Source organism: Gymnogyps californianus, chromosome 8 (assembly GCF_018139145.2).
Source record: "Gymnogyps californianus isolate 813 chromosome 8, ASM1813914v2, whole genome shotgun sequence".
Classification (NCBI taxonomy): Eukaryota; Metazoa; Chordata; class Aves; order Accipitriformes; family Cathartidae; genus Gymnogyps; species Gymnogyps californianus.
The window spans coordinates 17724702-17751109 of NC_059478.1; the positions used below are offsets into that span (position 1 = coordinate 17724702).

The window sequence follows — 26408 nt, forward strand, 5'->3', positions numbered from 1 at the left end:
CGCCGGGCAGGCCCCGGTGCTCTGGCCCCAGCCCTCGTAAAGGCCCGTCTTTCCCTGCCGCTCTCTTTCCGAAAAGAAGAGTAACGCGACCGGACGTAATCGGTGCCTGCCCCGACCGGGACAGCAGCGCCGGTTCTTTTAAAAGCAGAGTCTGGCTTTGGATTATTGCTCGTTACATGTCCACCTGCCGCACTTCTGGCAGAGAACAGCAGCACCGGCCCGCGAGCCAGAGCTCCGGTGGGCAGCTCTCCGCGGCTGGGCCGGTGGCCAGCAGGTCCCAGCGAGCGGTGCTCCTCAGGAAAAACGGTACGCCCCAGCGCCGGCTTTCTTGCCAAGAAATTAAACAGCTGCGTAGGTGATAAAAGTCGCTCTACAACGCCCTTCTGAGACAAGGAAGAGCCTTTCCAACTTTTACGTAAAAGAACCCTGTAACCATTTAAGTTGATAAATGCTGAAAATATTCAGGGGAAAATTATCCTTGAAAAGCAGGTGACAGCCACGGATGGAAAAGGCGAGATCGATAACCATTATCACGATACTGAGGGGATTCTTCTTCGGATTTGGCGAACTGCATGAAAGGAAGCAGATAGCCAGCCACAAGCTAACACTCGGCTGATAGCACCCCTCGGTCCACTTTCTTGCGAGGATTACACCGAGCGAGACATCAGCAGGGGCTGCGCCAAGTACCTGTGTGGGACACCGTGGCTCAAAAGAGATGACACAACGTGGCAGTCTGGGACTTGTTGGGACTCCCCAGTAACTGTCAGCTCTCTTCTCCTCGGGTGTGGAGAGTTGGTTTGGGCTCACATGGCTCCAGTGCCTCCCCCGATGGGTCCTCGTTCATCCTCACCTATTCCCAGGGCACCACGCTTGCTCTGCAGGTGGGGAGGGAGCCTTTGGAAACCCTATAGGCAGGTGACTTGCCTCTTTTGGGGACTCAAGTTTCGTGCTGCTTTTTTCTTTGTAGTTAGCATCCAGTTTTCTTCTCCCCTGCCATCACACGCAAGTTAATTCTACCCTCTGTTTCCAGAATCACTGTGTCTCTTCCTCCTATAAACACAGGAATTTGGCAGCAATTCTTGGAGACAAGAACAGTAGTTGCTAACATAGGAAGGATAATGCCAACAATGAGGCATTATTTCCAAGAAACTGCAACAATCATAGCATGAGGAGGGCTGCACAGTGGAAAGACGCTTCAGCTATTCAAACCCAGTTCTTAGCTTCAGTAAGAAATCTCTCCATAGCAAGTCAGATAAAGGGAGTAGTGTAAGTTGCATTTTATTAGACAGAAGTGGATTTGATACATGTTATATCTTAATTTTCCATTCTTCTTGTTCAGACATGTTGAGTGTACAGGTTTCCCATTTTTTAGTCAAGAAAGAAAAACACATCGCACAAAGCAGCTGCATTCAACAATACAAGATACGTATCATTATTCACTTGAAGACTAGAAATGTGCCCAGAAAGTTTTCAATCATTCAGTACGCTAAAATATAGATAATAAAAAGAGTTAGTTACTGTTTAATGGTAAAATACATTAAAAAAATTCAGGCGAATCTAGAATGAAAACTCATGACTTCCTTCAGTATGGCACCACTCTACTGTTTCATTATAAATTTGTGAAAGGCACCACACATTGAGACTGTAAAGCAAGGGAGAAAACAAAACCAAGCAACTTTCCATGATTTTCTTTCTGTACAAATACATATATATCTTAAGGCAGGTGTTTTTATGTGCAAAATACAAGTATACAGGTAAAACCAATGTTGGTATCATATATTCTCATACTTCTTCTTTTAGCAGTAACATTGGTGTCCAAATGTACAGTACACTGAAAACACTTTTCTCTAACAGAGCTCAAAATAGAAGGCAGGCTGGAAATATGGCCCTGATAACAATTACTTTTTAAATCTGAAGAGCTTTTACGTAGACCCCTTAAAACATGTACAAACAGTCATTCTCTTTTTCTTGTTGTCTCTTCCTTTAGAAAGGTCCATATCAACTTGTTCACTATGTCAGGTTGATCCTGCTGGAGCCAATGACTGGCTTCAGACAAAATAGTTAATCTGAAATGATTTTTAACATAAATCCGTGTAATTTCTGCCATCTCAACTTCCATAAATGCATCTCTTTCTCCCCATAACAGCAGGGTTGGCATGATGACTTCATGGTGCTGCAGAGGTAGGCAGCTTTAAGAATAAAACACACTTAGTTAGGTCTTATTTTAACAAAAAATCACCAAGACAGATTTCAGTTGACTTAGCTTTTGAAATCAACACAGTGAATCTCATTGTGAGCTTTCTAGGTTCCAAGATATCTTCTACAATACCAAGAAAACACTCCTGTGACTCCAAGTCTTTTAATTGTTTTTAAGGATGGTGAAATTGTTAGAAGACACTTTTACTGTAACATGTCTGTAATCAGCAGTTGATTGCAACAGAGGTCTTATTTTTGGAATGTGAGTGATGCTTCAGCATGGTGCACAGCTCAGGAGCCCCATGATCTCTGTAAAAGGCAATGTGGAGCAACACAGCCAGAATTTTGTAGGTCAGTGGCTTTCCCTTGGTTGATGAATGCTATGGCAAATTTTTGAACCTGCACTATTTACTGCAAGTAGGTTTTAATGAAATATGATGCTTTGAATCACATTTAGACTACAGCGTTCAAGGCATCTAGCTACCTGAGTAGCCAAACTGCCTTACCGAAAAATGGTTGTCCAGGAAATGGCACGCTGCCATTTGTGGACGCTATGGAAGATACCAGCTAGAGTGTTTCAGACCTACTCAAAATTAAACATCATGTAGTACAGCTAAAAATAAAAATATTTGTAGAAAAAGATACTCTACAGAACATCGATGTCTGAAATGCTGAACTGAATTCATTTACATTCACTCATCTATGAAATTCATGCTGACATTCAAAGTGCATCAGAGTTCCCTTTACAAAGAGCTACAGTATGTTTTTGAAGGCCTTGGACTTACCTACCTACATTTGTATGCAGCGAAAGAAAACTGTTCCTTAAAAAATTTGCTTTTCATGGAGTCATAATCTCTTTAAAACTGCAACATCACAACCCAGAGCTTTGGCAGACTAGAAAGCATTTAACGATAAATGCATTATAAGACATTTGCAAAATACTTTGAAGAAAGGCCCTTACAAAGTAAAATGTTAATAAAAATTATACCATCACAATAACCTATTTAAACTTTCAGTTAAAATTTATTATTTTTTCTTAATACAATTATTTAAAATGGAATATTTTATAAATATTTCCTCACATTCAAGGTAGACATTAGGAAAGATACAAGTAGCTAGAAATGAAAGACTATTTCAACATAAAACATATTAACCCACCAGAATTTATTCCAACTCATCTATTTCACAGATGCTGAAAAATTTATCTAATTTATGCTTGAACTGCTTCATCTTAGCCACATACAATTCAAAACAGATTCCATCTGATCAGATACAAATCTTTATTATATTAATGCTCAAACATGATTATTTTATACCGGTAATGTATAAAAAAGATTTTCAGAACAAACTTTTATGACATACTTAAGTGCTAGGTTGAAACTTAGGAGTTAGTTAAGAGACTATGCTCTGTAAAGAGGGAAAGACAAAGAAAATGGCATGCATTAGTTTAAAATAAGACAAAGAAATGGAGACTTTGAAGACATTCTTCCTCTCTACTTATACATAACATCAAGAAATAGTAATAAAAGGTCACTTTAATAATTTAATTTCATTTTGATTGATGAATTAGGAAAATTCTTAAAATGGCTTTTGTAGCAGTGGATTTAAAATCTCATTTTGCAAACAACCTGACTTCACTCACTGAACCATAGCTTATTCACAGTATCAGTTTTAAAAATTGATAATCTGATGATCTGATTCACTACATTTAGAATAATCTCTTTACCTTTTAAATCCAGTACCCTGGATCTCTTCACTATTTAGATGTGTATTTTTTCACTACTGTAGGGTTTACTATTTTTCTTTTGTGTCTAAGTGCCTTGCAAGATTTGTAGCCTCACTTAGGAAAACTCTACTGGGCTTTTTATGCATGATGCATAGATAAACAACCTGTCATTTTTCATTGCCTATGAGATACACTGTATTTCTTTTCAGTCTGGAATATGGGACATTATATCATGCCCCAAGTTTCTAGAAATCTCCTTTAACAAGGATTAACACGCAGATTTCACATTTAGAAAGGGAAGTTCCACTCGTGAAGTTTAAGTCTTTGAAAAACAGACTCAAACCTTCATACAGCACTGTTATACAGTTTTTCTGTAAACAAACAGTGAAGTACTTCCTAACTGCTCTAAGAGAACTAATCCCATTTTCTAAAAAAATTGCCTATCAGAAGAAATTCAAGCTTCAACTGCTTACCTATCTCTCTTAACCAAGCATGATACAAAAGCTTTATGATTTTTATTCCAAAAGTGTTTGTATCTGCAGTATAGTGAAGGGAACGACTGCTGTGCTATCTACACAAGGATGTGTTGGTGATGGACGGAAGTAGGTGATTTCAATCATCTCTTTGGAAATAACTTTCCAGAAAAATGAAGCTCTGAAGAATGAAACTCCAGGTGGATAGCAATGAGTTGTAACCCTTTAACACATAGGTCACCAGTGCCAGCCCACTGGGAGTTACGGTGAATACAAGTCATGAGCATCTAAGTGCTGCTTAATAGCTTATATGAGAGGAAGTAAAAATTTCAATCCAGTTTTAATGATTCACATCCCATAAAGTACGACCATCAGAATTGGTGGCAAGAACTGAATGAGGTGAAGACTAATCTTTTCCTTCCAGTCCAAAGCCTGCTGCATTGTGGCTGATAGCACCTAAAATAATATTCTCTGAATTCAGTACAGGTATACTTTCATTAGAAAAATAAAGCAAACAATGCACAAACATACACACACACAGAGGAATTAATAGCTGTGAAGATACTTTCCAATTAATAACTGATACTAGGCTTTTTTTGAGCCTGAAAAGGCCTGAAACAGTAGTTTAAACATGCAACTCTTACATTCGTCTCATCTGAATCCCAGACCAATTCAGCTATCACAGATACTTCACTGTTATGGTCAGAGAAGCATCTGGTTAATGTGCACGCTCACTAATGCAAGGTGCTGCGGCAGATGTAAGGAACAAGGCTCAGGGCGCTCGTGCCTCTCCAGCTCCTCATCAGCCCTACCCTGGGGGCTCCTGCAGTGCAGCTGCAGGGCCATGGAGCCGCCGTGCAGCCGCACAGCTCCCCGTTGCCCTTGGACTTCCCAGCTGATGTCATCAACCACTCTCTGCATAGCTTTAAATAAGTACACTGTTACCAGAACAGCCATCTCATTTATTCCCCGTTGGTGTCTGTACTTGGTGTTATCTTGTTTAGAAGAAAATATACCATCTCTCTACTTTCTCGTTCCAGTTTTGTCTCTTAGCCTGTACAAGACAGCACCTAGCTCAGATCCCTGTTTTCCTCCCAGTACTTCCCTGCTGACTGCTCTCCTGACAGTGACAGCGTGGAATGCACAGAAAGAGCAGTAAAGGTGGCACTAAATTTGGACCAGGGAAAATGAAAAGTTAATCTACTTCAAACATCTACTGTCTGAGTTTAGGGAAGGAAGAGAATTGTCATTTTTAAAGAATATTGGGAAGCTGGTCTTGTGTTAGAGCAGCATGCAGGAGGTTTAGCAGTGTTGAAGACTGGAGGCAGTAAAGGAAAAAAGAGTTCAATCCCACTCTTCTTGGTATAGTCTTCAAGTTAGGGCTGTAAGTCCTAAGTAGAGTATATGCAGAGTTAAAGACCTTCTGGCCCTGTTAAGTTTTTGGTATATAAAAAGGGGGCGTCAGTCTCTAAGGCCAAGCCAACTCCTTCCAGGAACATTAAAACTGTTAGAAAACCACTTAAGAAAATAAAATAAATATTAAGCTTGCAAAAATATTTCCTATTATGATACTATCTCTCAGTTTTAGTCTATGCATGCTCCCTGCTATACATGCTTACTGCTGCCAGTGAGTCTGATGAGACCAATGCAGGAACAAACAAACAAACAAACAAACAAACAAACAAACGAGTTAGGGTTAGTTTTAGGCTTAGTTACAAAAAACCTTACCCCACCTTTTAAAAAAAACAGCCCAAACACAATAGAATTTAAGTCAGACATGATTTTGTACAGTTACAAGTGAGGGTAACATACTTGGATGCCACATTATCTAGTAGTATTATTTAATAAGCTCTTCATAGATCTTATTATTAGATAATATGAACTGTAATGCAAACAATTAATTGATGTAAATTTTGTAAGTATTATTTAGAGATGGATTTTTGTGATTGCCATGGATTGAGAGAATGAGGAAGGGTCTTTGCTTTATTAGATTCTGAAACAAATATTTTCCTTATCTGCACTCTAATTGTTTCACCGTTTTGTGTGGATACCTCATACAATTCACCTTGCATCACACTGCTTGACACTGAATGCATTTGTTACTTGTCAAGACTCAGAAACAGATTTGCCTTTTCTCCTTCTACTTTAGCGGCAGGAGATGCAATAACATTTTTGGCCTCCAGGGGTCTCTGGAATATTTTACCTTGTTTCAGAATGTTACACTGACCTGAAAATATTTCTGTAGTGGTTAATGGGTCCAGTTAATGCTCCAGGTTGTGAAAAGACATAGAGATAAGCCTCAATATCCTCTGCTGTTAATCTGCAGCCTTTCCTTCCAATTCCAGTGGCCTGGCTGGTAAATAAACTTTTCAGAACCTACAAAAGGAAGCATAAAAAGCTACTACGTAAAATAGCTAGAAAATATGATTTCTCTCCTTCAACAGAACACATCTTTCTAAAATCTATTTATACATTGTTTAAAGTCTAATGAATGGTTTAAATGCTTTTTTTAGAGAGCTATGTGTAAAGCACCTGGTAAACTTATTTCTGGTATAACTTACTTCAGAATAATCAAGTACAGGCAAATACAAGTATTACCAAGTTACTGAGTTCTGCACCCTGACCTGCCACCTGTGAAGGCAAAGGCAAGCACAGGCACGTACTTTTCTTTGGGATGGACCCCAGCAGCTGACAGGGCGGGAGGCAGAATGCTTCAGGACCTCCCCAGCTTGCTGTGCCCTGTGTGCGTGCAGCACTGGGAGCTCTGCGCTGGGCTGTATGTGTGTAGGAGGATGCATGCCTGCAGCTGCTTTTTCCCTTTCTATATGCTTATACTTCTTTTTTAAGGTTATACAAGGTGTTGGCCTTGTTGGTTCCCCAGGCAGAATTAATCAACTGGCTGAATTTGATGCCCAGACTCCCAGGCTGGCTGCCCTGTAGCAGGCTCTGAGGGATAAGAGGCTGTCCCACTGCACTCAGGAGCTTCAGATAAGTCAGGAGGAGTTCCCCAGGCACCAGATGTGTCCCACTGGCACGGGCACAAGTAAAACCAGCTGACTGCCTAGGCGGAGTAATGCACTGTAGTGCTGGAGGTTAAAAGTATGTACCCGAACACCTCCCAGAAATGCAAAAGCAAGAGTTAATCTCAGAGACTCTATGTACTTACATCCTATTTTATCTAAATATATAAAACTTAAGAAGAAAAATCAGAAAGCTCTGTATTTTTTCCAGTAATTATAACTACATCAGAAGGGATCAACGTAGGTGGCAATTCTTCCATCGCTCACAGTTAAATATATAAACAAGAGCACTCATTTTGCTCACCTTGAAATCATTTACTGTAAACATGAATTCAGGAAACCATGGCATTTGGAAAAAGAAGTAGTAACCAGATTTAATCAATTGTGATGGATGTCGTAGAATGTATTCTGCAACAAAAAATGCCCATGAATTAAAAATGAAAACTGATGACTCAAAATTACTGTTAATATTACTAATTTTTAAACTTAAAGGAATGTTTTAAAAATATTACATTAGAGCATGCTATGTGACAAAAGATGATTATTGTTTCAGGAGTAAGTATATGATGTGGCCATTAAAACATACTTCTTTTATATGTGTTAATAGAAACAGTCAGCAAACCAGAAGCCTGCCAAAGATTAGGTAAGGGCAGTGACACTGGAGAGATTAATCGCGTGATAGGTTTTCACTTAGAGACCTATTTGTGTAGCTAGTCCAAAGCATTTTTTTCAGCTGTGGAATAAGAGGCATAAATACAAGTCGAAGTATTTCTCTCATCAAAGATGTGATGCACAGAAATCTGTAGATGATAATCCACTTACATTCTAAAGATAGCATCAATCCTGTTCACGAAAGTACAGAATTTTTCTAACAGTTGTCTTCTTGGCAATTTCAAGAACCGTAATCAAGATTACATAGTGTCACTTTTTAAAGACATTGGAGCATATGTAACAAAAGAAAATGATATAGCCAAAGTTGCTTTTTTTTTTTTTAATTGTAATTTTGTGTCTCCAATGAGTTGCAAGAGCCAACACTGACATTCAAATATCTAACTTCCTCAAAGCAAGCACAGAATGTATGCAGGTACTAGGAAGTCTAGAACTTATCCTTTACAGATGCAAATTCAGGAAGGCAAAATTGCACTCCCAACATAGGAGAGCTCTCTGAAATATTAATTCTGACAGTGAATAAAAATGGGTTTTAAAACAAAGTAAATTGAAGTGTCAGCTATCTTCTACGCTTTCATATCTTATACATTCTTAAATTGTATCACCCATTATATTTTTCCTTGATGGACCATCATCAACACTGCTCACTTTACTTTTCTGCACAACTGATAAATTGTGTATTTTAATTTAATCCACAGTAGAACAAATTAGATCCAGGGAGATTTTATCAAGCTACAGAACAGATTTTGTACTTTAACAAATATGCAAACAAATACTAAGAAATACTATAATAAAATGTATTTGTCTTCTATACAGCCTGGCTCCCGCTCTCAGTGAAAATACTGCAAAAACTCCTGCTTGCTCAGGTGGTGGTGAACAGACCTCTCCTTGGGTAAGTGAAGCTTAACTACCTGGCAAAATGTTCTTTAGTATCTTAGAAAGGTGCCCAAGAACACTGTGAGAACATGTGTGAATGGTTCTGATTCCACGGTGGTGTAAGGTCAGATTTACATTCAACTGAAATGAAAATTAAAGCTGCACTGAATATTCTTAACTATTTCTGGGGAAATGGGGTGACTTTTTAAATGGAAATAGGGTAAGGTCAGCAACTGAAGAAATTAAAATTAGTGAGATACTACTTTCATTTTAATTACTGAATGTTGATCTAATCCCTATGAAATGTTTTGTAATTCTGGGCAGTAGACAAGCTCAAAGCCTATCACGCAACAAATGCTGCCAGTGCACCTAAATCCTTGTTTCAGCTCACTACTAGTACATTCCTGAGCCTCTAGTAAGTAGCCTGGAAAGGCTGTCTTGTTCCAATGAATATTGCAGCAAATCATAAATTGTCACTTGTCACCTAAATCAGGATTAAATTCTACTGTCTGAGTCACATTTATACAAAGGCTGTTTTATGCAGATTTAATAATGCAGTGAGGCCTCAACCTAGGTGTAATGCAATATACACCCCTCTTCAGGGAATTTTATCCTGCCAAAGTGGTATAAAACAGATTCATGTATATGAAAATTATGTTTGTGGACCTTCAAGGATTAAGAAAAACATCAGTAAGTTTGGTTGCAAGCACTCCCACTTCCTACAATAAATTATTTCCAAAAGTCAAATACTTGATACCTTACTGCTTCATTAAATACAGCCCAGATTGTGAGAGGCACTGAGTACTAGCAACTTATCTACTGAACATCTAAAGGGGCAAGTAGGTGGTTCTTCTTTAGCAACCTCAAAGCAAACACAATCATAATGAAAATGCAGATACTCTGGATTAACAAAGACTACTATAAAACTCACCTGTAAGCACAGAAGGATGAGGGAAATTAACCACAATCAGCTTAGTCACCACTTCAGGGTAACATATAGCCACTAACCAAGCGATCATTCCTCCCCAGTCATGGCCAATCAACACACACTTGTTGTATCCTACCACATAAACACAGATTTGTGCTTTTATTTCAGTGGAATTTGTATCCATACAAATTATCACATGCAATAAAATCATTATTGGGCAAAACAGGTGGTCCAGCACATTTATTAATGTAACTATTTAATACTGCACTGCTTCCATTACTAATGGCCAGAAAAAATAGTGTACTATTACAGTTAAAAAACTAACAAATACTTAAAATTATTTAATTGGACTTCAATTACACTTTAATTATACTACCTCAATGTCAAACTGAAGTCACTCGGTATCCAAATGGCCACGCTGTTCACATCTTGGCCAATGTAGGGCCAGATACACAATTCAACTTGCAGTCATTATAATGCAAGTACGTTTGTCATGTTTAGGGAGTTTGGAATTTGAAACTGCAGACAGAAAGACTGAGCAATCTCCTGAGCCTCTCCTGAACAAAACTAATCCTTATGAATTTCTCTGAATATGGGAGGTTATCTAAGCACTGAACATCATCATTACGCAAAAAGTGGGCATTATGCTTAATAGCCATGTATAGCATATATATACACACACACATAAATACACACATTTATATACTTAGTTGGCCCGTAGCTTTTCTCCATATGCTGTTTTGATGGCAATTTTTAAAGTTCTCGGCATTCTCGTACTTATTCTTCCATTGATAAAAATGGTAATTTAACAGCAATAAAAGGGGGGAGAAAAATCATGACTGAGTTTTTGAAAGCCTAACCATTCCTCCTTTAACCACTGCTGGAATACATACCGTAGTGTCAGCTACCATCACCCTCCTCATTGAGGACTGTAATGCTCAGCACATACACTACAAATGAAATGTATAAAAGCCAAACTGTTTAGAATTCTGACATAAATTTGGACACAGTTGTCAAAGCACCTTATAACCCCTTTTGAATAGAAATCTTTTGGAGCACTTCTGATATAATCAAGTTCTCCAAAAGAATTTAATGTGGGGTTAGAACAAACAAAGATAACAAGCCTCAGAAATACTTCTTCCAAAAATTTTTAAATCCCTATGAAATTGAATTATGATGAGAGCACTTCTGAAGCATAACCATGGCATTACCATGGAGATTAACACAATCAGCAAAGGTTGGAAAATGTAAACACAGCGTGGGGACTGCCTGCCCAATCTTTTGACAATATTCAAACATCACAAGCAAAGCAAATCCTAAATTCAAACCTTAGAACTGGAATGACTGCTTTACTATTTCTTCATGTGAAATGCAGTAAGTTGTTTCACTGTCCCTAGAGTATCCAGGGAATTGAAATGATTCAGAAAATGACAGTCTAATTCCTTGTCTTGCTATTGGTATGGAAGGGAAATACCCTTTGCTAGGTGTTACAATTTATCGCCAGAACAGCTACGCTTCAAACTGAACTGGAGGGGCAAATTTTGCAGACTCGCTTCAGCTCTAGACCGTTACACCGTGTATTTGCCACAGGGAGCAATGTGTCCCTTGCTCTCCCTTCTGTTCTTCTCACTGTTTTATAAGACAGAGTGATTCAGCTCTTGAGAACTGACTACTGTGCAGGAGTAGTATTTTGGGATTTTTTTTTTTAATACAGCAGATGTACTGTCATCATCTTTCTAAAGCCCACAATATTTATTCTGTCTTGTTTGTGCAAGAAAAATATCACCTGATTTAAATTCTTTGGTCTACAAGTGCTATTAGACTCTAATTCAGAGCATTATCCACTAAGTGCAATGGTTAGGAGTAAGCGAAGACCTTCTTAGGGAAAAAGACCATAGGTTTGTACTGCTGGATTTCACAGCACAGAGGGAAGACTTTTTTTTAAACTCATGATGGAAAATCATCTTCACGTATTGTTTATAATGACATACACATCATAATTAGAAAATAAACCTTTTTCATTAATAGTCCATAAAATACGAGTATCCTTAGATTTATATCTATACATATCTGTAATGTGTATATATTAAAGAGAACGCAGTTTTTTAAAAAATCAATGCTAGATCTTTATGGTTTTTTTCCAGAAAATCAAGTCATCTATGAGCTGAGTAGTTTGTCTTCTACTAACGCACCTAGAGATTCCAAAATATCCTTTATATCTGTTATGAGGCAATCTAACTTGTAATTTTCTTTGTGAGAAGGAGCATCTGTTTCTCCATAACCTCTCAAATCCAGGGCCACCACTCGATATTCACTTTTAAATTCCCGCAATTGATGGCGCCAAGAATACCTAACAAAGGGGAAAAAAAAGTTGGAGTTACAAGGTCAAGCAGTACAATACCAAAATGCACTCAATGCTTTTGCTCCCAAATAGTTGAGGGTAAATTAGCATGGCTTTGTTTGCAATGAGATTCTGTTTTCTTTCTGTGGTACGCTGATGGTCCTTCATGGCTATAGTAGTTTTGTGCTCCCTTCTTGAACTCCCCAGTAAGGAAGTGTAGCTGCCAGAAAGGGGGCACGGCCAGAGCCTGGGTGTTTCAACAGTTCCTGGAGTCTGGTATGGTCCCTTTGCTGCAAAGGAAGCAGGCATAAACCAGAGCACGCAGAGGACTATTCTGTTTTATCCTTGGAACCATAGTATCATCAAAAAAGTTAGGTCTGAAAAGCTTTCTCTTCTCCCTGGCTTGCTCACATGCACATTTTGATGGAGCAGGGAAACATGCCTCAAGGCATGTTTGCTTTTTTTTTCTTTTCAGAAAAGGAATGTCAGATAATTCATACACTAAATAAACCAAAGAAAGAAATACAATTAATAACGAATTAACTTGGTGAAGTTTATATTATATTATGTACACTTTCACCTGTGTCTCTATACTACCAGAATTGTTCCAGAACAATCTCTCAACGTGTTGGTACTACACAAAGTCTTTCATTGCTTGTGTTTCTATGGAAAAGTGGTAACATGACATTAAAAGACATACAAAATTAAGAACTCGGGCAAAGGCCTGGGCTATTCCTCATTCTGTAATAGTATGTAGTGACTAGATGTGTGTTATGAAGCAAAAATAACAAGAAAATGGTGGGTCTCATCCTGCAAGAACTACCTGCCCTTCAGCTGTTACTGAAACCAAATAAATTTCAGAATAGCCAGTACCGAGACAGACGTGGCCTTATCTTATACTGTAATAGAAAGATAGACGCAAAACATGATCCTTCTAGCCATATATAATAATGGTTGGACCCCTCTGTGCTAGGATCTAGCTTTTACTTCTGCTCTTGTTTCACCAGTCTCAGATAAATGATATATAACATTTGGATCATCAGCGATCGTAAGAGCAATGCACAGAATTCTACCTTAATTCAAACAGTGTCTATATCAGACCATTGGCTCTTCCACTTTAGCTTTGCCTCCAGCCTATTAGGGACTTTGAACATAAGTAATATTACAGTAACACTCATTAATTACAGAAATTTGTATTCATATAAACAGAACAGTCAGAACCTTTTCATTTCAGTGCCATATAATGCAAATACAAGATTTAGCTGAGATCTCCAGGAATGAAATTTTTAAAGGCATTATACAATGACTTGGAAGCTGAATTTGCCATGGTAACTGTTGCAGCTATCCTATATACTTCAGTAAAAAGAAACAAAGAGGCCCATAAATAAATAAATAAACTATTTTTTTCAGAAAATGTCTACTTGCTATCCTCATCTTCTGTATTCACAACAGTCCATCAATCACCAGATGTCTGACCTACCAAATGGGTAGGTTTTACATTCAAAGAAATTCTTTTACCACATATGAAATGCAACTACTGGACAACTGCTTTGCAAGCAGAATTTGGAAATGTTGGTAAATGCTTTCATGTTCATAAGGTTGAATTATGGAAACTATTTTGTGACTTTCTGATCACTATTTCTGAAAGGCAGCTAGTACAAAATTTAGCAGCTCACACACAAGTCTTATAGGTACCCAGCTGTCTCAACACACTATGCCCAATTTAAAATATTTTATTATTGTCTTTCCACAACATTGGTATTGATTTTCAAGTTCTTACGCATCTAAAGCACTTAATGGCTCTGGTGCATTATATTCTTAAGTGATCTTCCATCTTCAGACATTCTTAATCACTCACTAAGGTCAGTATTGTCTGGTTATAGTTGTCCTACTTATAACCCTGAAACATTTGAAGGCAGAGGTTTTGTTACAATTAAGAATTGTAACTGTGAATCATATCCGTTTGTTTTTTTTTTTTTGCTAGCCAAACGATACAAATTTGATGCTGCTTTAAATAGCTCTTAAATTGTGATTGTTTTATCTTGTGCTCTCAGCACAATCTCTATTCTTGCATAAAAAATTCTTCACTGATTGAATTAACAAACCAACATCAGTATTGGTAGAGTGACTTTTTTTATAGACTATTGGCATGTAGTCTTCTTTTTAAAAACAGTTATATAAACTATGCTATTAGTGGTCGCAGTGACCTATGTAACAGTTTCTTATTCATTCCTTTTGAATGGTCAGCTAATACGTTAACTATCACTTAAAGCATGACTCACCATTCTAAACTGTAAGAATGGCTTTCTGCTTTTTGAAAATAATATACCGGATCTCAGTAGAATATGTATATAAAATGCTAAATTTTCCATTATTATTCCCACTGTAGGGGAAATCAGCTGTAGTCTCAGCTATCTTACTGTGTTAGAATATGCGTTATGCAAGGTATGCATAATGTTTGCATAGAATATGCACCCCCATCTGTCGTTTTAATCAAAGTTCACAGTTTTAATCCTTTTAGATAGCAATTTATTATTAGAACAATCTACTTCTTTGAAATTTATCTTAAATATGACTTTCTACCATCATCCTCAAGGCTGTTAGTATCTATAGGAAATTACTAAGGGAAGAGAACTGACCTCTGTTTTACCTGGGTCAATTTATCATGGTATGACCTGAGTCCAGCTTGAAAGATCACAGTTCCAACAGTGGACCCTAGCTCCGTATCTGAGTTTAGAAAGGAAAAGGATCGTTTAACTTGCTGAATTACTGGCATTACCACTTCCCCTATTCTCTTATTGTTTTTTCGGGGCAAGTTCTGTAAGCCGTGCTTCACTAGTTAAACCTGGCAATGACAGCCTGAGCAATTTGGTTAAATCATTAGACACATGACTGCTTTTCATTGTTATAAACAAACATTTAGGATTGGGTTTGAGTCATCATTCATCATTCATCTTGTGATGAACTAATAATAGAACCTTTTTCCCTGAGTAGCATTCTGAAATTAGGCTGCACAATAGCCTATAGAACTCATATTTCTTCTTCCCCTCCCCCAGTTAAAAATTAATGTATAGTATTTTTAATAAATGCAGCAATCTATATTGCACTTCACATATAATGGATCCTTATTTTAACACCCTCTGCTATCATTCGTAAGTTTAGCCATATACTACAAACATTATCCAAACGGGAAATTCATTAAAAATGAGCAGTTCTTCCCCAAAGTTTGAAATCAAGTGTGCATACTTGGGGAAAAATAGATTGACAATGCAAAGAAGATGGTTGGTTTGCGTCAGGCTGCAGGAATTTTTTGTGGATGCTGCAGTTAAAAAATGTTTCAATGGTTTGTTCCCTACTAAAACTTTATGCCATTAGTTAGTACTCATAGATACATAAAACCAATCACACTGGGGATACTTAAGCTGAGATGATCACTCTCAGGTATCTTAAGCAGCCTCTTTTATACAAGAAAAGCACGCAGGGAGTTTTACCAGAATTCTGGAAAGCCATGAAGCAGCAGCATGAGTGGTTTACCCCTTTCTCCGGCAGCCACATAGTGGAATCTTAACCCTGAATCCTAAAACAAGAGAAAAAGAAGTGTGTTTTTATTGCTGCATAGAACTGCTATACTGGGATTTGAGAATGAATATGGTTTCAGACAATATTCTAAGAAACTATATTGCCCCTGAAAAGAAATATCAAATTGTCAGTTTTTGAAGCTGAAGTCTTCTGCGATTCTGAGATCAGGTATCTGCTACACCCCGGCAATGCTGAGTATCCCACACCCCGGCTGCCACAGCTTCTTCCAGGGAGGACCATCTTTAATACATGTCAGGCTATATTGACTACGTGCCAGTTCAGCCATGAGCATACTAACGTTTCTGAAAGAGCACCCGCCTGGCAGAGTGACTAGGAAATGCAGATTATTGTCGAAGTTAGCACCTTGCTTTCACACAGACACCAGTCATGTGCTTTAGGGAAAGCCTTTAAGACACAGTATATTTCAATCTTTCAGTTAGTTTGTAAGATTATGCAACTACTTAAAACCATCACATTGCATTCCAGCACAATAAAGGACTGCATAGATTCTGAAGAACCAAAAGCAATCAAAATGAAGTAACTAGAAAGCCAGTGGGTTTTGCTCGTTTTTACTGTTCAAGGTTTCAGACTCGCTTCAGAAAAGAAAGCCTTAATGTTATAATCTTCTTTCTGCCCTGTCTATAGTCGCTATTTCTGATGCACCTTTTAAGAAAATGGGTCTTATGAGTATTACCAGAGGGAAGTTACTTACTGTTAGCAGCGGAGAGGCTGAACACTGAAATGCCATTGAAATGAATGGATGTACACAAGCTTACGCTAACTCAAGGTCAAATCTAGTAGAATTTAAATAAGCTGAAATTATGAGCTAGAGGGTTTACTGAATTCTGGCACAGAAGTGGATACAGAAGTTGGGAAAGAGTTAGCTCACAAAATACAACATGCTGTTTAGAAGTCATGTGAAGGAAACTGCAGGAAGAAAGATTGCACAGCTCCCGAACAAATGTCAGAGCCTGCACTGTCTCTGCTATTTCAAAAAGGGAAGAAAAACCCCATGCTTTTGCTGTACATTAAGAGCTTATATCAGGCTAAGGATCACAAATGCATACAAAAAGTGTTTCTTGCCAGAGATGCTTCAAATTCTTTGAGCTACCTTGGCACTGCTAAGTCACTAACCAGCTACAAAACCATTAACTTACATCTTAATTCTTGAAAGGGCTCTGAAGAGGGAACAGCTGGGGTTTTTATACTCACTATGGATATAATAGGGACTTTTGCTCAGTTCTGCCCAAAATTACACTGATATTTCTCCTCTGGGATGCCAATGAAGGTGAAGTCCCTAGAGGTAAAAGTAAATTCCTAGTAAATTTTAGGGCCATTACATCATCTTCACCATTCTCCATATCACTCTACCTTTGATTGTTTTATATTTTAAGAAGTAGAAGTTTCTCAGTTTCCTTCCACAGTTTCTCCTCTCAGTTTCCTGAGTAGTGGGTAAGCCCTTCTCCATCCTGCTGCTTTCAGTTAGTGTTCTCTAGGGATTTACTCTCAATGTTTTTATTTTAATCTATTTATTGCTTTTAAGGACATCCCCTTTACTCATACAAATTCAATCACCGCTTGTACAGCAGCAGTTCAAATGTCATATGCCCCAGACTAAGCCCATCCTCTACCTTTTCAGTTGCTCCTTTCTGTCCCCTTTTTTTCTGCCCCCCAAAACAGACCTAGGATGTTACCATCTTTTCTGAAACAGACTTTTTTCTTTGTTTTGTTGAAATCTGTACAGATCTGTAGGATACATGCGTTTGGAAAGCAACACATTAGTCTGTTATCCAACAGCAAGAGTTTCGTATTTCCTGAAATGAGTGATAGACTGTCATATTGACAGCAATTCGCTTTGCCCCCAAATGCTCTTTTATTACTGGCATACCCCTCACTTCCCAGCAACCCATTCATTTACTGTTTGGTGCTATAGGAAAAAAGAATGTGGCATATGAGTAAAAAAGCACACACATGCCTCCTAATGATGTTAGAAAACAAGTGAATCATGAGAAACTGAGAGGCTCAATAATTTATATTAGCACTGCCTGGCACAAAACCGTCTGCACAGATCCCCGAGAACCGAGATCTTTGTGCTTATTTTATTAAAAATAACACTTGACAAAATTTGCCGTGCATTCTTTGCTCACCTATAACTACAAAAGAAACCAAGCTCATACAACTTCATTTAGAGCATTTGGCAGAGGAGCAAATCACAGGTAGAGATCTGAGACAAGCATAAAAATTGACTGGTGGCTTTAACTGTACAACCTTAGGGACAGGGCTTATCTTTTTACTCCACATCTTCCCTGCGACCCTGATGCACGGAAGGAGCTCCCAGGTGCAACCGGGCAAACCGTAAGTAACAGAGAGAGCGGAGGAGGGTGCGGGGAGCGACGGGGCACGCACCCGCACGCGGGTTGCGAGAGACCCGGGCCCGGCGAGCGCCTCTCCTGCTCACCGAGCCCCCCGCCGAGGGCCCTGCGCCCCGACCGGCCGGGCACCGCTTCCTCCCAGGGCAGCCGGGCCGGGCCGGGCCCGGCCTGCGGCCCCCCCAGCGAGCCCGGCCGAGCCCGGCACCGCTTCCAGGGGGCAGCGGAGGCAGGCGCACCTATGCGCGCAGGTGTGCGAGCATGCAAAGGAGAGCACGCACGGTGCCCGTGCACACGCATGCACAGGAGGGCAGGCAGGCAGGGGTGCGTGTGCGCGCGGCGGGGCCCGCTCCCCCCGCCCTCACCCTCACCTTGATCCGGACGTAGCAGTGGGTGCCCAGGGAGGGGTCGTTGAGGCAGGCGGGGGGGTTCTCCCGCACCACCCAGCGGAAGGTCTCGCCCGGCCGCCGGCCGATGCTCCAGAGCAGCCGCAGCCCGGCGATGCAGGCGCACACCCCGCAGTAGCTGTACACCAGCGCCCAGAAGAGCAGCGCCCGGGCGGCCACCATCACCCGGCGGGCGGGCGGTGGGCACGCAGCGCCGGGTCTCGCCATCGGGCCCCGCCGCCCGGAGGGGCTGGGAGCGCCGCCGCCGCCAGGAGCCGCCCGAGCGGAGGCACCGGGAGCGGCGGCGCGCCCGCCCCGCGGCCCCCCGCGGCCCTCGCCCCGCGCCGCCGCCGGGCACAGCGCCGCCCGCCCCGCCCGGCTGCCGCGGCCCGGGCTCGCTAGGCCCCGGGCAGCACGGCGGGGGCGACGGCGCTGTGGGCGGGGGTGCGCCCACCAGCTCGGCCACCGGGGGCTCTTCCCCCCGAGTATTTCGCAGTGAGATAAGGCGAAGCCGCGCCCGGAGCAAAGGAGCGCGGCTCTCAGCGGCGGGCTCCGACAGGACTGCCAGATACACCGAAACTCACTCGAAATGGCATTGCGAAAAGTGCGTCTGGGCTACGCGGGACAGCCTCACCTCGGGTGCCTGCCAGAGGTCCTTGCAGGCGATTGCTTGCCTGCTCTGATCACGTACTTGATCGCACTTACCTTATTTACGTGTGAAAGGAAGCATACAAGTATGTGGCTGTGTGGTTGCAATTTAGTATTTTTCAAGACTCTACATTCTTTCACTGGTGCTTCACTATTACCCATTTAAAGATGGTTTTGTAAATGTATTACAGTTTGCGTTATCGCATGCTATTAGTAATGAATATTTCTTAAAAAGATACAAATTCTGAGCTCCAGTGCCAGAATTTTTTATTTTTTAAACTTAACTTATTCTAATAGAGAAATTTGCTAGTAGAGGAAGTTGGATCATCATTACTAACTCCATCAGAGTTAATATAGTACTGAGATCTCAGCCACCCAAGGCTGATGTTAGAAGCTGAACAATCTTATGCCTGTCCATTAGTTGTAAATTGCTACACGCACAAGCCAAGGAGTCACAGTCACATATGAGGCCACAGATGCTGGGAGAAGAAGAAAGGCTCCAGTCAGCACCTATCTGGTATTAACCTACTGATATGCAGGGTAAAGGGTAATTTAGAATCAGAATGGTTCGTGTAATCCAAAATTGTAAGAAAAAGCGTACCTATATTAAGCAATTGATTTTACAGGTTATAAAAATGCAGGTTATGAAAAATTACAGTTTATTAGTTCTGGGAGATAACAAAATAGTAGTTGCTGACTACAAGAAAAGTAGAATTGAGCTTGCATGTCAAATCCTGACAAGTCCTGATCCAACTCACTGCACAGCCTGCTCGCCTTTACTCCTTGATCTAAACCCCTTGCTTCTTAGACTAGAGGGTGTAGGCAGGTTCAAGACTTGTACAGGCCACGAGAGTCACAGCTAATAACGTAGGCCTATGTGCAACTGCCTGCCTTTGGGCGGGGGGGGGGGGGGGGGGAGGCTGCCAAATTTTACTTGAATTTGATGAAGGCCAAAATTTGTTCCTGGTCCAGGTGAGTTTGGAGGATTAGAACTTAGCTTCCAAGCAATTTTTTTTGCTCTGTCCAGCAGTGCAAGTAGAAGCTGGCACCATGCATCTGTTAACCCTAAGATATGTAATTTAATGAGCTATTTTAAAAAAACAAATTGAATAAGCTTGTATGCAGATGGAATATATATCGTTTTTCACTATGCATGGAACACAGCTTGTACGCAATTTTTGTCTGTACCATACCAAATGCTTTCTCCTACTTATTCTAAATTCAGACTTATAAATATAGACACTGATGCTGAATCCTAGTCCCGTTGAAGGCAGTGACAGAATTAATGATGGTTTCAACAAGTTCAAAATTCTACTTTTTTTAAAAATCAAATAAAAAACTTAAGCAGCAGAAAGGAATGTTATGAAGAATTGCCCATTACTGCATTTTCATGCATTTAAAAGTTTAAATAAGATACAAAACCATTATCTGAATTTATTTTTTACTACGAAAGATAACATCTTCAAGTAGCTGTAAAAAGCTGCCTAGCTTCCTCTTATCAATAACACGAATGAAATATCAGCAACCCACATCAGCTGACAACGCTGAATCATGCTGTTCACAATCTCTGCTCATTGTCTGAATGTGAGCCCTACAAACTTAAGGTCAGGAGCTTTATCAGGCTGCTAGGCTGTTTAAGGCTCCTTCCTTCTCTTAGGCAAGAAGAGAAGGAACAATATCAGAAGCTGGTGATTCAGTTAAGACATTAACCTCTGCAGACTCCCGTAGGATTATATGAATCATGCCTACCAAGCCTGAGCCTTCGTCCATGCTCAGATTACTCATACCGCCAACCCTAGGATTAGCATATAGCTAATTTTTTATGCATCAGACTTTGTGCTAATAACCTTTTTTGTAGGGAAGAAGCCTTTGCAGCTTCTCAATATCAGACTAGCTGCAGCAGGATTTTCCCTGAAGTGCACCTCAGTAAACCAGTGACCCAGTTAGATAAATTAGAAAGTTTGGCAGGAGCAAAGCAACCTGCGTTGTTGTTTATGTCACAGTACTCATCAAATTCCTTAACAAACCAGGAATCAGAATGAATTAGTAGAAAATGTCCCCTAAGAAAATTGGAAAACCAAGGTTGGAAATCCTAGAGTTGACCACAAGCTTCCACTTACCTCTAAAGAAAGGTTGATGAATGCCCAGCAACGGGTTAGACACAGCATTCACAAAATGATTGTAGCCATCTGGAATACAAGAAGGATTAAAGATGGAACCGTGATGTGCCTTATAAGCAGGTATTTGGCCAAGCTATGTCATATTTCTTGCACAAACAGCAGAGCTAATTTTTTCACAAGAATAGAACTAAGTCTATTTTTAGTTTATACATCACTAACTACCTGGGTAGTTTTATGTCGAACTTCTAAATTATACAAACCTTTTTCCTGTGGAGTTTAGCTAGGTCATCTTCAGATATTAGATATGGATCCAGTATCAGAGCTGGGAAGAAGATAGTGCTGGGGACCTAGCAGTTCTGAGCAGCTTTTGCGCAATGAAATTGCTGCACACCCTAGCTCAGCATTTCTGGGCTCCTCCAGCTGCGCTACCTTAGCTGTCCTGTTTGCCAAGGAAGCGGTGGAATTCCTCTTCTATTGCGGAACACTTTCTTTGTACTCTAGGACCGTGCTGTCTACATATGTGTGGCAAACCTGTTTGTACAAGGCAAATACCTTCCACGCATTTTCCAGAAGAAAGCTTAGAATCTTCTGTGTATCTCATATGAATAAGAAAAATTGAGAACCCCAGCAATGATTTTTCTGTCTTCCTTATATTTTGCTTTTCTCATCTTCTGCTCTAAATTATTGTTCTAATGGTTGCCAAGCCAAACCAACCCCAGGGCAGATTGTCTTACGTGCTTTGACAGTGTGATTTGCCCTCCATAATGTGCCATCTGCCTGCTTATCTTTTGTCAGTTCAACTAATCCCATTTCTCCGAGAGACAAAAGAGGACAACTTTGCACATCACTGACTCTGCCTCCAGCCTGACCAACTCATAGTTTATAGTAAAATATTTAACATATTCCATTTATTAGTGACAGAGGAACTTTTTAAAGCTTTTAACTATCTTACCCTTCACTTATGTGTAAATACAATCTACTAGTGCAGACACAAGTATAAAAATGACACATTAGTGCAGCTATTTTCACAAATTATCAAGGTAAATTAACGGCGTAACAGAACTTAGTACACATTTTAACTGTTAGGTAACTAACAATACTTAGTCTATTTAAGCAGCTTATTTTTTCCAGGGTGTATCTACACAAGTGGTATTCCTGCTTCCTTGAGTGTAGTAACAGCTTTGGGCAAACACAATCATAGGCTTGCTACTCACGTACATTTGGAAGCCATCTCCCTTTCCTCCGAACTCAGCCTTCTGTCTGGAGGTAGGAACTGATTACCGTCTTTAACTGACTTGTAGGTTGCAAATAAAGGGTTTATCAGATTAGCGTTAGCAGCACTGACATTGTGACTTTAAGTCATCATGACAGTATAGAGTCATGGAAGCTGGAATTAGTTTTTGAAGGGGCAAAAGTACCAGTTCATACCATTAGCAGTGCCCATATAGTTATATAGAAGGGATGAAATGCAGAGAATAAATTCTTGCCCTTCACTCTGTCACCTCTTATTTCCAAAGCAAGAGATTTTGAGCTTGCATTAACCCAGTCAGGAAGTATGTCCAGATGACAGTAAGGTCAGGAGTCCTGAATGTGAACTGTAATATTTTATTGCAGGACAAATAGCTATTAATGATGTATAAACTACAAATGAAGGCAGGCCTAAATCACTTTTGATGTGGATGTGAAACAAGACATCCTAACCGCACCACTTTACGTTACTCCCTCTTTCACCCCAAATCCCCTTCCTAGCCACCTACTCAAATCTCCCAAACAGCATACACTTGAGCATGCATCCAGGCAAGGCTCATGTAAGAGGACTTCCCTAGACGTTTCAAGGGGTGATACCCCAATCTGAGCATTTGTCAACACTCTTTCTGCTATTGAATGAAATACTACCATTCCAGTAATGGCAGAAGTAGAAGATACAGAGCAGTATTTTATTGCAGAACATGTATTTTGGAGCTGGCACTAACTCATCAGCCTGCTACTTGAAAGACCAGGCTACCATTTTTAGGCATGCTTTAGCTGTCGTTTATGACTTTAGATGCAATTTATTTCCTTTATCTGAAAATTCAGTTATTTGTAGAAAGTCTTGTCCACGTAGTTTACTTAGCTGGGTGGTCTGTGGCAGACCCTCACCACAATGCTGGCAGTGTTACCTTCACTTCCAACTTTGATCCAGGAACTCGACAGACCAGAGGTCTCCATAGGGACAGAGTGTTTTGAAGGGGAGGTTCAACTAGATCAGTGGTCTCCAAAGTGGAGTGTGGGAAGAAAATATTTAATACAAAACATTTTTTAAAAAATTACAAAATAAAATAAACAAAACAAAAAACCTAAGCAAAATCAAATAAACACTATTTAAAATTTTTAATTTCCCTTTTTGTGTTTTTTTAATAATGTAAATAATACATTAGTACAGTAGAACATGTATATAATTTATAAATGAATAAATATACATGTCTTGGGTGTGCATGCTTAAAATTTTTTAATGATGGGGTGCACGATGAAAAAGGTTTGGAGACCACTGAACTAGATTATCTTGAGGGGGCCCCTTCCACCCAACATTTCTGTAATACGCATTGTGTTTTGGTATTAATTCTATAAAACAATGTTTTATTAGCCTGTACTTAATTTGAGATAGCTATATGTAATCAACAAGAACAAGGGTTTTTACACTCTAGTTTCTACTTCAGACAAATATCCCAACATTAATAAAATCTTACATTAATCAGAAAGCCTTTCAAACTGGAGCCAGAAGTGAGATGTTTTAGATAATTTCTTTCTGTGAAGAACTGGAACTATCTGGCAAACATGCTTGCACCCTTATCCAAATGTTATGTTAACATAAAATACGTTAAACAGAAGATCAACAAGTCTGGGCCTTAAAAGACATGCAAATATACAGGATTTGCTGCTGAAATTAGAGTTCCAGGAAACGGTTTTTTACGATGACAAATAACGTTACACACCTTTTAGAAATTATCACTATTATAGAGGTCTTTTGTCACAGCCCAGATTCTGTGCAAGTGTGTCATAGTAAAGTGATTGTTTTAATAGCAATCACATAGTTGACAAGACCTTGGTTTAAAGTAGTTTCTATAGGTGCATATTTAGTATACTATGACTTAATACAGTCAAACAAGAATTTGGCTATGCTCAGTATAAGAGATTCTCAAGTGTTTCCCAAAAAAATTGATTTAAAAAAAATGAGAAAAAAATCAAGAAGCTGATATTTTCTCATATATATACACAACACATTAAACTGTAATCAAAAGAACAACTACATTCCACTGTGTAGCAGACTAGATTACATATATTATAAACAAGCAGCAAAAAGATCTTGTGATGCTTCAGGTGTCGATGAACAAGCTTTTTAATATTAAGCGTTTTAGAGGAGCTTACATGCTCTTTAAAGTGGTCTTAACATTTAAGCTTGTAACTAGTACATTTTCAAAGTTGTACAGTTTGTAGTAGCGTTGAAGTTAGGTTCTATATTAACTACAGCTTTCACTCAAGATATTCTTCAAAAGATGCCATAATATCACTCTGCAGATTCATATCAATTATACAAGCCATCTGCAAGAAAGCAAATTAGTGTATTTTCAGAGCAGTCAGACATTAATGAATACTATGCAGGTCAAATATTTAATAAAGATTTAAGAAAAAACTACAAAGCTTCTTCCCAAAAAGTGTATGCTTCCTCTGTTATTACAAGTTTGAATGTGCATGTTGTTGAAGCCCTCTCTGAAAAGAGCTGAACAAGATGAAATCTTCAGTAGATCTTATCTGAATCTAGCATGATGTCACACTGCAGTTCTTACATTCCATTGTACAATATTATGATTTTTTAAAAAATGTTTAAGAAAAAGTAGCAATTAAAAAACATTCGTTACCTACACCAATAAAACTAGTAAGTTCGTTTTAAAAAGGCTCAGTTTTGATATTTCAGACCAGAACAATATGGCTAGCGCTTCTGTTGATGTGGAATATGTTAAAGAAGATAGACAGCTTGCAAGACTTGAGGTTTGGAATTATTCAGAGGGCAGGGACTCCTCTTTACAATTTGATTTTACCATGCAATTATTCTAAGCTTATGGGAGTAATAGGACCAAGCAGATAGTTTTTCATATTACATCACTTGAAGACCTAGTTTGAGTTTCCCATTTCATTTTCTGGACTAAATCTTCAGGTAGCATAGTTCTGTTGTTTTCAGTCATTCAGGTCCTTTAAAATAAGGACCTGAGCTAACATTGTTTATTCTCTACTAAAGCTGAAACAAAATCAGCTGGCAAGAGTCAGCAACTTACTGCTTCTCTCCTCCTGCGTTCTTGTTCCATTTTTCTAGCCAAGTTACGGTCTTGAACAAGAGTATGTTGCTGAGCTTCGGGCAGTTGTTTGCTCTTATGCCCTTCTTTCGGGGGCTCATATTCTGTCGCTGCCATGGCATCCAATCCTGTGCTTTCATGGCCCCTTTAAAGACAGGAGAAGAGATCAGTATAGGATAAAAGTTGTTTCTTCTTTTTCTTCATAACAAGCCTTTACACCTGAACAGAATTCTGCAAATAATTTAAACCAGTGCATAGCACTCAAACTGTGGTTCTGTTTTACATGTTGATTCATAGTAATTTCCCTTCGCCAAGAGGTATGTGCACACAATTGTTGGGCTATAGTAGGTTAAGGTTTCCGATGTTCCATTTCCAATCCATATGCACACAGGATCTATACATATGCTACACAAAACTTATATGCACTTTATTTGAAAGACATACACGCTTAATTTTCTGTTACTTTCTTGGCCCGTGATGTTTTGCTTCTACCTTCTTCCTCTTCAACTAGTAATTTTAGGTAGATTTCACTAACTTCAGGCAAGCATCTGTAATGTCTTATTCCATAGAGCTACATGCATGGTTTCCTCCTCGTGGAAACCTATAGTAGCTGAAGGTGCCTGGACTGTTCACTATATGTTCTGAACAAGAAGTGTCCTCTCAAGTCTCTCAAATGCGCTGTTTATTAAAATAATACACTCCAGGCAAGTGACCTATTCTAATACAGCCAGCGACGGGCAGGAGCAGGA

The 26408-nt window shown here is 39.5% G+C and overlaps 2 protein-coding genes across 4 annotated transcripts in view; both read right to left on the reverse strand.

Moving 5' to 3' along the window:
- Positions 1-1267: 1267 nt before the first annotated feature.
- Positions 1268-18791, reverse strand: EPHX4 (epoxide hydrolase 4). The gene is made up of 7 exons (XM_050900684.1): positions 18549-18791; positions 15721-15806; positions 12081-12238; positions 9892-10020; positions 7720-7823; positions 6623-6771; positions 1268-2189 (listed from the first exon to the last, which is right to left on the reverse strand). Exons 1-7 carry the CDS (start codon positions 18789-18791, stop codon positions 1955-1957), a joined length of 1104 nt encoding a protein of 367 aa, XP_050756641.1. The 3' UTR covers positions 1268-1954.
- A 4883-nt stretch (positions 18792-23674) lies between these two features.
- The window catches only part of BRDT (bromodomain testis associated), a 31872-nt gene continuing 29138 nt past the window's right edge, over positions 23675-26408 (reverse strand). For all 3 annotated transcript variants that reach the window (XM_050900676.1, XM_050900674.1, XM_050900677.1), the window contains exons 19-20: positions 25642-25804; positions 23675-24910 (exon numbers count right to left, since the gene is read on the reverse strand). In XM_050900676.1, coding sequence (XP_050756633.1) covers positions 24842-24910; positions 25642-25804 — 232 coding nt within the window. In that variant the 3' untranslated portion in view covers positions 23675-24841. The remainder of the gene's footprint in view (positions 24911-25641; positions 25805-26408) is intronic.